Source organism: Aquarana catesbeiana, linkage group LG08 (assembly GCF_042186555.1).
Source record: "Aquarana catesbeiana isolate 2022-GZ linkage group LG08, ASM4218655v1, whole genome shotgun sequence".
NCBI classification, from domain to species: Eukaryota; Metazoa; Chordata; class Amphibia; order Anura; family Ranidae; genus Aquarana; species Aquarana catesbeiana.
In genome coordinates, this window is record NC_133331.1 from 273,790,011 (window position 1) to 273,802,336 (window position 12,326).

A 12,326-nucleotide genomic window follows, 5' to 3' on the forward strand; every position below is an offset into this window, starting at 1 on the left:
TCAATATAAAGTTAATGACACCCCCAAATCGTTTTTCAGAATGCAGTGAACTGTGGAATCAGATGGAATCGGATCACATGGGTCTGAACACCCATGCAAATCTGATTCCATCATGGACAAAAAAAAAAGGGTCTTGCACCATTTTGGTGTGAAAGTGATGCGATGTTAGCCAAACACGGGTGAATTTGCACTGCACAGACATCGCAAGTGATGTGCACAGAAATGCGGTGTGAATCACATGCAATGTCTGCAATCGCAAAAGTGTGAACCCAGCCTTAATGTATTAAAATGTATACATTCATGTACACCCTGTTTTCCATCCCACAAAGTTGAAAGGTGTGTAATAACTTATTTTATGTTACCATTTTAGTATAGGCTCATAGGAATAATATTTTCTGCACTTGGCACATACAAGATTATCTGAGATACCAAACAATAAACAACTAAGCATTCCTAATTAGGAATAAAAATTTTAATTTGTTTTGATCATACATAGGCAAGCCAAAGCATCTACATAGTGACTATACAATTAAGATACAATAAAACTTTATTACAATGACCAACAATCCTTCCAAGACTGACAATTCAGTGTAAAGGGTATTAAACATAGTTACTTAAAGAGGATGTACAGTTTAAGTGTCTAACGACAGAGTAGTTTATTTGTTTCACAGTGACATTATAAAGAACAGGAGGACGTCTTTCCCCTGTGTTGTTTACAAGGCTTAGTGACCAAAGATCTGTCAAATACAATACATTACAGTACATTGCACATGCATATTCATTGCTAAGTTGATGTGCTCATTGCCATTGCATCAACCTGGAAAAGCTGCAATACTGGACACATCCCTAGTTGGTGGGTTGACAGTTCCTGATTCTGGAATCACTGGGCAGCTAGGAAAATTGACAGATGTTCCATGTTCTTGTGTTTAAGATGGGGGGGGGGGGGGTCACACATAAATTGTACATTTGTATTTAAACTGGGGTTTAAATTTAACGAGAATAACAGTTTGTAATCAATCTTAGAAGCCGAATGCTGAGCAATTTTTATTGATATGACAACACTATACTGATGAATGCTTATTTCCATTTTTTTACAACATCTGTTCTGTATTTCACATTGTGTTATACTCCTTTGTGTGAAATCCCTGGTGTTCCTGCCAGTCCCTCTGCTTTCCTATTAAAAACTAACCACGCTAGGCACAAGAGCACAACGTGGTCCATCCCCTAGCCGTGCTGGGAACTCAGTCTGCTCTCCTGCAATGACCAGACTTGTCCTGACACCCCCCCCCCCCCCGCACAGCCGCCATTCACTGGGAAGCTGCTGCTTCTCCCCCCCAGCTCTTATGCAGCTGAGAACAGAGGGAATGTGATCACTTATAAAAAAGGGGATTTTTTTTTATATCTGTACATAAATGTTTTGCCTTTCATATTAATTTTAAACTGAATGGGTTGTTTTACAAAGTGAAAGGTTACAATCACATTAATGTATGTCAGTGACCTGGAACAAGTATGCAGATTTAGAGTTTAAACTTCACCATGAACTGCTAAAGCAAGTAAGTAGTAGAATTGCAAATATACAATTTGTGATCTATCCATCTTAAAAATTTATATAAGTTCAATTTGTTATATCAAATGATCAACCTTATTTAAATTTACTTGAAAACAGGAAAACAGCTATAGTCAAGTTACCCTCACAAGGAATAGGGGAACCAACATTGTTGTTCTTTGCTAAATGGCTTGTTGCTTTTTTAACGTTATAATGCTGTTATGATATGGCCATATTAGAAATGGTACTTAGAGTTCCTCTAATGGATTTCTTATTGAAACTCTCCAGTTAAATACGGTACTGGGTAGTCCAGTTTGTCAAACCCGAGCACTGAGCATACCCCAAGAAGTTTTTGTCTTGCTTCCTTCTGATTCTTTCCCTCACAAGCCACATTGCAGAAAGGTTCCTGATCTGGTCCATGCACTGAGCTACCCTCCAGGCGGTTGAAGCGGATGTGCCCAGCATTATGAAGCTCTACCAACCTCTGTGGGTTTGCTGTGCTACTTAAAGCTTCCTCATGAGAGTCCCCTGTACACATCAGCCCAACAAGTACTGTAGACTCTAGCGCACCTTTTTCAGGCAATGCTGGCTCTATACCACAAGACAGTGCCAGAGCCACAAGCACTAGGTCAGTGCCATAAATATGGCGAATCCAGTCTCGTAAATAAAACCCACCCATGCGAGGATTAATTTCTAGTAACCTTGGACCAGATTCAGTCAGTTTAAGTTCTACATTAAAAACCCCAGGGTAAAGGTTTAGTGCCTGGCAACTGCGCAAAGCAGCCTGAACTAATTGGCAGCGTCTTTCTTCATTTAGACGGGAGGGAAGTGCTGCTGCTGTTTCAGTAAAACCAGGAAGGAGTGTTGGCCCATTATCGGACACATATGCAGCCAAAAGACGGCCATTAGGACCTAAAACCAGATCCACATCATGCTCAGTGCCAGTAATGTACTCAGCAAGAAGAGGCAGGGGTGTAGTTTGAATAATATCTCTGGCAGGCTGGTTTTGGTTAAGATTGGTTTCTCCATTCTGTACTACTACACCAGCTATTTCTTGTCTCAAACTTAACCCCACTTCACCGTTACAGATTTTACTTTTGTCTATTCCAACATCTGTTTCATTTTTTGGCTTGCAAGTTTCAGGATCCACTCCCATTTTTTTAACTAACTTCCTACACTCTTCTGCACCCTGCACTAAGCGTACACCAACAGCACCTGCACCAGATTCTGGTTTTATAACCAAAGGGTAGGAAAGAACAGATTCCGCAGCTTCTATTCCACCAGTTCCTGGACCCAGAGGGAAACAGGGCACAGCAAATGCCTTAGCATATGGATATGGTGGCAACTTTGAGGCCATGTTGAGGAGACATAGTTGTGTTTGTGTCTTGCGTTTGGCAAGTCTCACTGCGCTTGGAGGAGGACCAGGAAGACCTAGTAAGCGGCATAGTATGGCAGCGAGGATAGTGCATTCATCCCAGAATGCCATACAGCCAGAAAAATGTAGAGCTCTCTCCTTAACTATTGTCAAGATATTCTGAGCATGTTCCTCATCTTCACAGGAGCGGTCATCGTAGTCATAGTGGATGAATGAGGCCACAAGAGAAGAGGCAAAATGGTTTGGATTTGACTCCACTAAATGGATCTGAAAGAAACAGGGGTGTGAAAAGAAGTAACAGGTTTATGAAAACATCATTAAAAACAAAGGAATCAAAACAGTCAGTATACCAGTACACACAATAAAATTACATTTGTATGTCCATTACTGGCAGATGCAACCATTGTCAAGAACATGGAACAGATATAAATACAGGGCCTTCAAACATCTGTGTGCCTGTAATGTTCTAGAGACTAAAGCCTGGTACATACGGTCCAAACATCAGCAGGTTCAACAGAAACCGGTCAATATTCGGCCTGTGTGTACATCAGCCTGTTCGACAGAAGCCAGCCGAACAGCTGGCTTCTGTTGAATGGGCATGCTGGAAAACCAGCATCTGATCAGCATCCTATCAGCACTGGCAGCCAATGGCTGTGAGCGCTGACCGATGTGTTCTGTTGGGGGGGGGCAGTCCCCTGTCAAAGCACAATCGCTCAGTGGGGAGATCGCTGTACTAACATTGCATAGTTAGTACAGCCAGTTCCTCCCGTGCTCCTCAGTTTTTTTGGTTGAACAAAAAAAAAAAACTTAAAGCGTGTATCGGGCCTAACCCTGGCCTACTGTAAAAAAACAGATGACCTAAGACCATTGGAAAGTGCATTGCTTTGCTCTACAACTTTGTAATTGTTTTTGTAAATACCTAACTGAATGTTCAAACTCTGCCCTGAAACTAGTATGTCATTTGTTAGATGGGGAACAGCTGCTTCCATGAGAGATATCATGAATGGGTGTTTTTCTTTCTGACAGAGTCCTTAAATCCACCAGAAATTTATATTTTAGGTATAGGTGGATGTAAATGGACCACTCATGCTGGTATGCACTGCTGTATTTCTCAAGGACCCTAGGAGAGTGGAACTCTCTGCAGAGTTCCTTTGCCCTTTAATGACTATTCTAAAACCAAGAACCCAAAGATCCTAAAGTCCTTCTGATCATTAAAACTGCACTAAGAAGAATTAATAGTTTGGAGTTTAACTGAAACAGTTTATTGTTTATTATATTAAAAAAAACTCCAGGTATGGCATTTTATTCATAGCACATTGGTTCAACCTGGATCAATGTACCTATGCATATACCATACCGTGAGATCCCTCTAGAAGCTGGATATCACTGTAGTAGGCAGAGCTACTCCAGTGATCTCAACTAGCTGCTGCATCCCATGCCAAACGGTTGCCCTGTTGCAGTCTGAACAAAGGTGGTTGGTTGCCCGACACTGGCACTATTCGGAGAATACTTTGCAATTTCTCAATAAATGCAAAATGTTTTCTGATTGGACGAGGTCGAGAGGCAAGGCTGTGACAGAAACATTGGAGACAGGTGGTCCCACACCACAGAAAAACAAAACAAAATGTATGAGTCTTAAATCAAATAGAATGTTGTATTTACAGTATAAAGACAGTAACATCTTTACACACCTTTATTCCATAGTCACGAGCTGCTTGCCAGATAAATCCTTTACTAATGCCACCAGCTCCAATCACCAGGACCTCTTTCCCTTCCATCATATAGGTCATGGAGCGTCTCAGCATGGTCTCTATCAAAGGACTTGATGCAGACTTAACAGTTATAGATTTCGCTGCAGCCAAGCTTCCCAGAAGACACTCATGTATTCCACAGCTCTCCAGGCAGAGGGCAGTGGTGATGCCAAGAACCACTGGGGTTACCATGTAGTCCATGCAAGTAAGCAGAAGATCAACTCCTAGAGTTCAAATAAAGAGATAAATATAGTTTTATTCTGGAGAGGTTAACAGTATCTGGTCAGTAGGTATTCAGAAGTTTCCCTGTTTTCTGCACACGCCCATTCTTAAAAAACTAAGTTAGTTTAACCTTTGTTTTACCAGAATAGCCTAAAATGTAATACCTAAGAAGAGTTTTAAACTTAGCATCCATTGGGTGGGTCACGGTGGTGTTAGGATCTATTATTTATTATTAGGAAGTGTGCAGTCTGCCACTGTCTCCAAAGTATTCAAGAGCACTATGCTCATATTAGTAATGGCCTTAGGTGGTAAAAGTTTTTCAGTGGGTATGCAATTGCATATCCGTGATCCACATGAACTAGGCCATTTAAGCTTTCATTTACCAACACAGTCTAATTCTTCAGGGATGCCATGGACAATACTGGTGAGTACAATAAACATGATTTATTGTTAGTATTATAAAATTAAAAACGGGTGTTCAGGGAGAATGGTAGATCTGATTGAGAAGCAACAAAATTGATCTACCTTCAAATACATTTAAAATTAAAGCCTGTGTTCTTATCTTTGTAAAACGGTCTTCTATTTTTTAATGCTACATGCTACATTTTTTAAGAACTTTTGTAATTCTTACCAAGTACATCAGTTTGCACCTTGCTCCCTCCTCTTATTTTTGGGCTCAGCTTTTTCTCTTCCTCTATTATCGCTTTCATGACCTTTTCTGAGGTCTCTTTGAGTTGGACCCGAATATTGTTCTTCTGTCCCTCATCCTGTATTCCCCATAATTCCAAGGTTGTGTCCAGTGACTGGGGAAGAGCCGATCGATGGCAGAGAGGTTTTTCTGCCCGGCCCACAGAACATACCACCTAGAACCGAAGCACCAAAACTCTTCTCAATAACAGAAAAGATAAGACCAGCAGCACAAGATAAAACAATTGCTGATTAGCCAAAAATACACTATTTGCTCATGAAATTTGAGATAGTGATTTTCCATTATGAGAAAATCTAAAAGAATTCTTGTCTTCAGGGGCTCAGGATAAGGGTTTGTAGATTGGAGGGGTTACAAGCCCCAGGAGAATAGGGGGCAGCCCCGTTACCTTGCTTAGAATTGGTTGGTCTCCGCGAGATCGGCAGACAACGGCACAGAGACGAATCGCCAGCTCTGGGGGGCGCACGGAGCAGCCTGGGGGGTGGGGCAGAGACAGTAATACAGGAAGAAAGAGGGGGAGAAAGGAAGGGGAGGCAGAAGTCGAAGAAAGTGGAGAATGATAGAAGTAAAGATGTACAAGGAAGAGAGAAAGAAAGAACTGACCCTCCTTCAATACAGAAGCAATATATCTCACAATAAAAAAATATTTGGGATAAGAAGAGGGAAGCCTCTTCTCAGATTTCTATGAAGCTGCTGTCCTGTGCTGGAAAAAATGTCACCTCTATATACCTAGAAAAGATGTGAAATATTACCCAGCACAGGAGACAGGCCTTATGATTGAGTAAGGGCCCAGCGAGATACAGAGGAGGTCAAAAAGGACAAGTGTGACAGGGTGTGCAATAAGAGAGGAACATGTTTAATACAGAACATGAAAAAAAATGCAGATTGAGTATAAATCAAGAACAGGAAAACAGGAAATCAAGGTGAAGATGAAAGATGTAAAAAAAAAAAAAAAAAAAAAAGAAAAACAAAAGCAGTAAAAATAAATAAATAAATAATGAGACAAAACGTAGATAGAGAGAGAGAGATGGGAAGGAAGAGACAGAAGGAAAGGGGTATCAGGAGAGGATGCTGCAGAGTATCACTCTCTCTTTGCCCCTCCCATAAAAAGCAAATAGATTTACCCTCCCATTACATCCCCATGCTTACGCGGTATACAGGCAGGAGGCTGTGGTGGCTTGAGTCTGCGTGGGGGCACCGTGGTTATAAACCCCTCAAGCAGAACTGCTTGACCCTCTGGATACTCAGATAGAATGTCCAGCACAGCATCAGACACAGGACTTGGGTCATGAGTGGAATAGAAGGTTGGTGAAGAAGAAGGGTTTGGACTAGGCCAGCAAATCTTCACCACAACCTGAGATAAAATAAAACAATTTATAGAATCTGCATAAACAAACTATATAGCTGAGTCATAAAATTATGAGACATGTCTTTCCTACCTTATGATGTCCCCTTAATTTCAGTGATGTAAGAAATGCAGAGATCTCTTGCTGTACTCTTCGTTCTCGACCTTCCTTTTGAAAGAGCTCCACCACTTTTGTTAATTTAGCCTCCCCATTATGTGGTTCCCAAGGGTCTAACTGGTGAGAAGAATTAAGAATCAGGGCAGGAGGAAGTGGAATATCTTTGTGATCTAGCAACAGTCGCACCCCCAACGTATCAGCAAGGATGCAGGAAAGCTGGGGAGATCCTCCCATCGGGCAGTCCCACTGGTCTTCCAGCAAGAACTGCTCTCCTAACCAGGAGAGATATGTAACTTTTCGAGGAGGATAGAAGGTATCCAAGTAGGTTTGACCCCCATGATCAAAAGTTATAGCCTGTCTGATGAAGACAGGAGGTGGGCACGCTGAGGCAGGAGGCCGTGGGCAGAACCATGAAGAGGACAGACAGAGGAATATTTTGCCTGTAATAAAAAGAAAAGTCTGTAAGAGAAAACCTGTAAATTTCATTAAAGAGAAACTGCAGTCTGCTCACATAATTTGTAATAAACACATATTTGCCATTCTGAAGCTTCCCTCCAACCACTTTGCATATTATTTTATATATACTGTGATTCTGCACTTGCCAAATATGCTGCAGAAATCTCCCTCCACTGAGTCTGGCTGCATCCATTTTAAATGTGGGCAGCTGAAGCTGCTGCCTGTTCACCTCCTCCTCCACATTTTGTACATTTTTGACCATTCAGATTTGTATTTCTACACGCATAGTATCTTCTACAGGGGAATAAACCTTTTCCTTGAAAAAAAGTGAATTGTTGTGATTTTATCGGTGGATCCGGAACATTTTTAGCTATTAGGTCTCCTAATATGGATACCCTTCTGTATACAAACTTCGGTTGTTGCGGTAAGATATTCCGCAATTGTCTATCCGCTCTGAGAATTGACCAATATTTTTAAAATATTTTTTCTACCTGCTTATGTTGAATATTATCATTTAAAATCATAGGTACTCGTTGGTATCTCATTTGTTTCCTTATCCTTAATTAGATCTTCCCTTGGTAGTCTTGATACTTCCTAAATCTTTTCCATTGTAAAATCTTCATTATAACCCCTATGGATAAATTTCTTTCCTATCAATTGTGCTTGTTCTATAACATCACTCTGACTTCTACAGTTTCTTCTCAGACATATCAGTTGTCCCTTTGGAATATTGCTAAGCCATGGATCATAATGGCAGCTATCCACTGGTATATAACTATTTCTCTCAACCGGTTTAAAAATTGTTTTAGTAATTATTGAGTTTTCTCCTAATATAATATCAAGATCCAAAAAAGCGATAGCTTTTTCATAATATTCATAAGTTAGATTAATATTTTTCTGATTAGTATTACGTTTCTGAAAAAAAATTGAATCAAACTCTCCTGGTTGCCATTCCATATTATTATAAGATTGTCTATAAATCTTTTGTACAACACCAGTTGGGTAGGCATATTAGAAAAAATCTATACAGAATATTAGAAATCTTTTTCCGAAACATAGTGTCTCTAGATACTTTGCTCAGTGTCATAGTTACATAGTAGGTGAGGTTGAAAAAAGACACAAGTCCATCAAGTCCAACCTATGTGTGTGATTATATGTCAGTATTACATTGTATATCCCTGTATGTTGCAGTCGTTCAGGTGCTTATCTAATCGTTTTTTTGAAACTATTGATGCTCCCCGCTGAAACCACCGCCTGTGGAAGGAATTCCACATCCTTGCCGCTCTTACAGTAAAGAACCCTCTATGTAGTTTAAGGTTAAACTTCTTTTCTTCTAATTTTAATGAGTGGCCACATGTCTTGTTAGACTCCCTTCCACGAAAAGTTTTATCGCTATTGTGGGGTTATCAGTATGGTATTTATAAATTGAAATCATATCCCCTTTCAAGCGTCTCTTCTCCAGAGAGAATAAGTTCAGTGCTTGCAACCTTTCCTCATAATTATTTTTCCTCCAGACCCTTTATTAGCTTTGTTGCCCTTCTTTGTACTCGCTCCATTTCCAGTACATCCTTCCTGAGGACTGGTGCCCAGAACTGGACAGCATACTCTAGGTGCGGCCGGACCAGAGTCTTGTAGAGCGGGAGAATTATCGTTTTATCTCTGGAGTTGATCCCCTTTTTAATGCCAATATTCTGTTTGCTTTGTTAGCAGCAGCTTGGCATTGCATGCCATTGCTAAGCTTATCATCTCCTAGGACCCCCAGGTCCTTTTCCATCCAAGATTCCCCCAGAGGTTCTCCTCCAGTGTATAGATTGCATTCATATTTTTGCCACCCAAATGCATTATTTTACACTTTTCTACATTAACCACTTGCCAACCAGCCATCGTCATTATACTGCGGCAGATCGGCACAATCCCACAAATCGTCGTAGCTATATGGTGGTCCCTTTAAGTGGGATAGCAGGTGTGCGCACCTGCTGCACAGCAGGGGGGGGGGGGGGGGCGATGCTCATGACCAGCGGTAGCGATGACCGGCGGCCACGAGCCATCACGGGAATGAGAGGAAGAACAGGACCGGGACACACATCCCAGGTCTGTGAGGAGAGAGAAATTGTGAGTTCCTACAAGCTGTGAACCACGATCTCTCATATTCTTTTGTCAGTCCCATCCTCTACAGTTAGAACACACACATAGGGAACACAGTTAACCCCTTGATCGCCCCCTAGTTTTAACCCCTTCCCTGCCAGTGACATTTATACTGTAATCAGTGCATTTTTATATCACTGATCACTGTATAATTGTGAATCGTCCCAAAAATGTGTCAGAAGTGTCCGATGTGTCCGCCATAATGTCGCAGACCCAATAAAAATCGCAGATCGCCGCCATTACTAGTAAAAAAAAAATAATAATAAAAATGCCATAAATCTATTCCCTATTTTGTAGACGCTATAACTTTTGCACAAACCAATCAATATACGTTTTTTGCGATTTCTTATTACCAAAAATATGTAGAAGAGTACATATCAGTCTAAACTGAGGAAAAACGTAGCTTTTCTTTAAAAGTAGTTTTTTTTTCAAAATTGTCACTCTTTTTTTGTTTATAGCGCAAACAATAAAAACCGCAGAGGTGATCAAATACCACCAAAAGAAAGCTCTATTTGTGGGGAAAAAGGGACATAAATTTTGTTTGGGTACAACGTTGCACAACTGCGCAATTGTCAGTTAAAGCCACACAGTGCCGTATCGCAAAAAATGGCCTGGTCAGGAAGGGGCTAAATTCTTCCGGGGCTGAGGTGTATAAATAAATTAGGCATTATATACAATCTTGTGCGATGATGATCTTTTTGTTTGCTTTAAGAATTTATATGTGGGAATTTTGATTCCATCATTTGGGGAGAGAGAAGTTTGCTAGATGCTGAATCAAACAGCTGACATCTGTCGCTCCTTGTTTGGCTGATTATCTGGATTATTACTAAAAAAGCGTGACTAGACCCAAGGTGGCCCAAAGAATAACTGTACAAAGTTTAATAGAATCCATTTATATAATGTCTACCCAGAACGAGAGCCGCACCGTCCCTCCGTCATTTGACGGTGGGCGGGCGGCAAGTGGTTAAAGCCTTGTTTCTTTCTGTTTAAATAACTAACCTGTTATACTTACCTACTTTATGCAGTGGTTTTGCCAAGAGCAGCCCGGGTCCTCCTCTTCCCGGGTCCCTCAGTGGTGCTCCTGGCCCCTCCCCTCCTCCCGAGTGCGCCCACAGCAAGCAGCTGAGCCGAACCGATGCTCCGTGTGTCCATTCAGACACGAAGCCGCAGCTTGCGCCCCCCCCCCCTCCTCATTGGCTCACTGACTTTGATTCCTGGACAGCTGAGAGTCCTGGACAGCTGAGTCTCTCCTGCAACATCACTGGATCAAGATGGGGCTCAGGTAAGTATTAGGGGGGCTGAGGGGGCTGGTGCACACAGAAATTTATCTTATCGCATAGAATGCACTTTAGAACCTTTAGAACCACTTTATTTTCTTTTAGCCAGTATTTAAATGATATATAGATGGGTAGACCTAGCAACCCTTTTAACCTCCCTGGCGGTATTCCCAAGTCTGGCTCAGGGTGGAATTTCAGAACCAAAAGCGGTAACCCCGAGCCAGACTCGGGATCGCATCGCAGGATCCAGGAAGAGCTTACATACCTTGTCCCCAGGATCCTGCAATGTCTCCCCGCAGTGTGAGCGGCTCGTCCTCCGCTCGATTTATCACGAGCTCCATTCCCTGCGAGCATTGCAACGCACAGGGGTGGAAAACAGCGCCAAATTCAAAAAGTGAAACACACAATACATACAGTATACTGTAATCTTACAGATTACATTAATGTATGAAATTATTTCACATCCCTTTTGTCCTCAGTGGTTTCTCCAGTGCCCTGCATGCAGTTTTATATTATAAAAACTGTTCTTTCTGCCTGGAAACTGGAGATTGTCCATAGCAGCCAAAACCACCCCCTTACATCAAAAGTGGTTTTAGACCAGCTAGAAAACAGCGATAATAAATTAGAATCACTCGCAGAATTGAGCGATAGTGATTTGTGGGGAGATCTGTCATCAAACACTGAAAAGTAACGAAAGCAACAATTCTGCAACTGAGCAAATTTCAGTGTTTTTGATTTGATTACATTATTGAATAAATTTTATTATTATTATATTATTATTTGGTATAATTATTTATAGTTATTTATTATATTATAATTTATGATTTCATGTTTCAAACTTTATCATACCGAGATGTCTACTAGACTCTGGTTTGGACAGATTTAAGTGAGTTATTCCTAAAAATTACAGGCCTACAATATAAAACGCCAAATTTCCATGCAAAATAATTGTACCGCTTTCCGCATCAAAAATATGAAATAATCATACCGCCAGGGAGGTTAAGTGTGAAACACCTAAAAGCAAGCGCTAGCCCTTCAATACATAATATTCCCATGTCCTGTGACACAATGTTTCAAAATATTCTAAAAAAAATTAACATAAAAATATATGTATATATGAAGTTCAAAACACATAAAATGATGAAAGGTCCCCAGTCACCGTGCGCTGTTAAATAGTGTGATAACTGTCTCTTCTTTAGATGTGAAAAGGTGTTTGTCCATGTGCCCAGGTGAAGTGTACACTCACCAGATGTATGCGGCTGACAAAGTAGCCTACATGCCTTTTGGGGTAAACCCTGTAGCCGTGTTATCAGATCTTCTTCATAAAGATTCCAATGTCTCCCAGCTTGGAGATGTCACTGTTGTAAATTCACATTCACCCATAT

General features: G+C 41.0%; 1 protein-coding gene across 1 annotated transcript in view; it reads right to left on the minus strand.

The window, feature by feature from the left end:
- Positions 1–457: 457 nt before the first annotated feature.
- Positions 458–12,326, minus strand: part of CARNS1 (carnosine synthase 1) — a 40,871-nt gene continuing 29,002 nt past the window's right edge. Inside the window, exons 5-10 of the mRNA XM_073597286.1 lie at positions 7,040–7,503; positions 6,750–6,954; positions 5,989–6,074; positions 5,526–5,757; positions 4,613–4,896; positions 458–3,188 (exon numbers count right to left, since the gene is read on the minus strand). Coding sequence (XP_073453387.1) covers positions 1,818–3,188; positions 4,613–4,896; positions 5,526–5,757; positions 5,989–6,074; positions 6,750–6,954; positions 7,040–7,503 — 2,642 coding nt within the window. The 3' untranslated portion in view covers positions 458–1,817. The remainder of the gene's footprint in view (positions 3,189–4,612; positions 4,897–5,525; positions 5,758–5,988; positions 6,075–6,749; positions 6,955–7,039; positions 7,504–12,326) is intronic.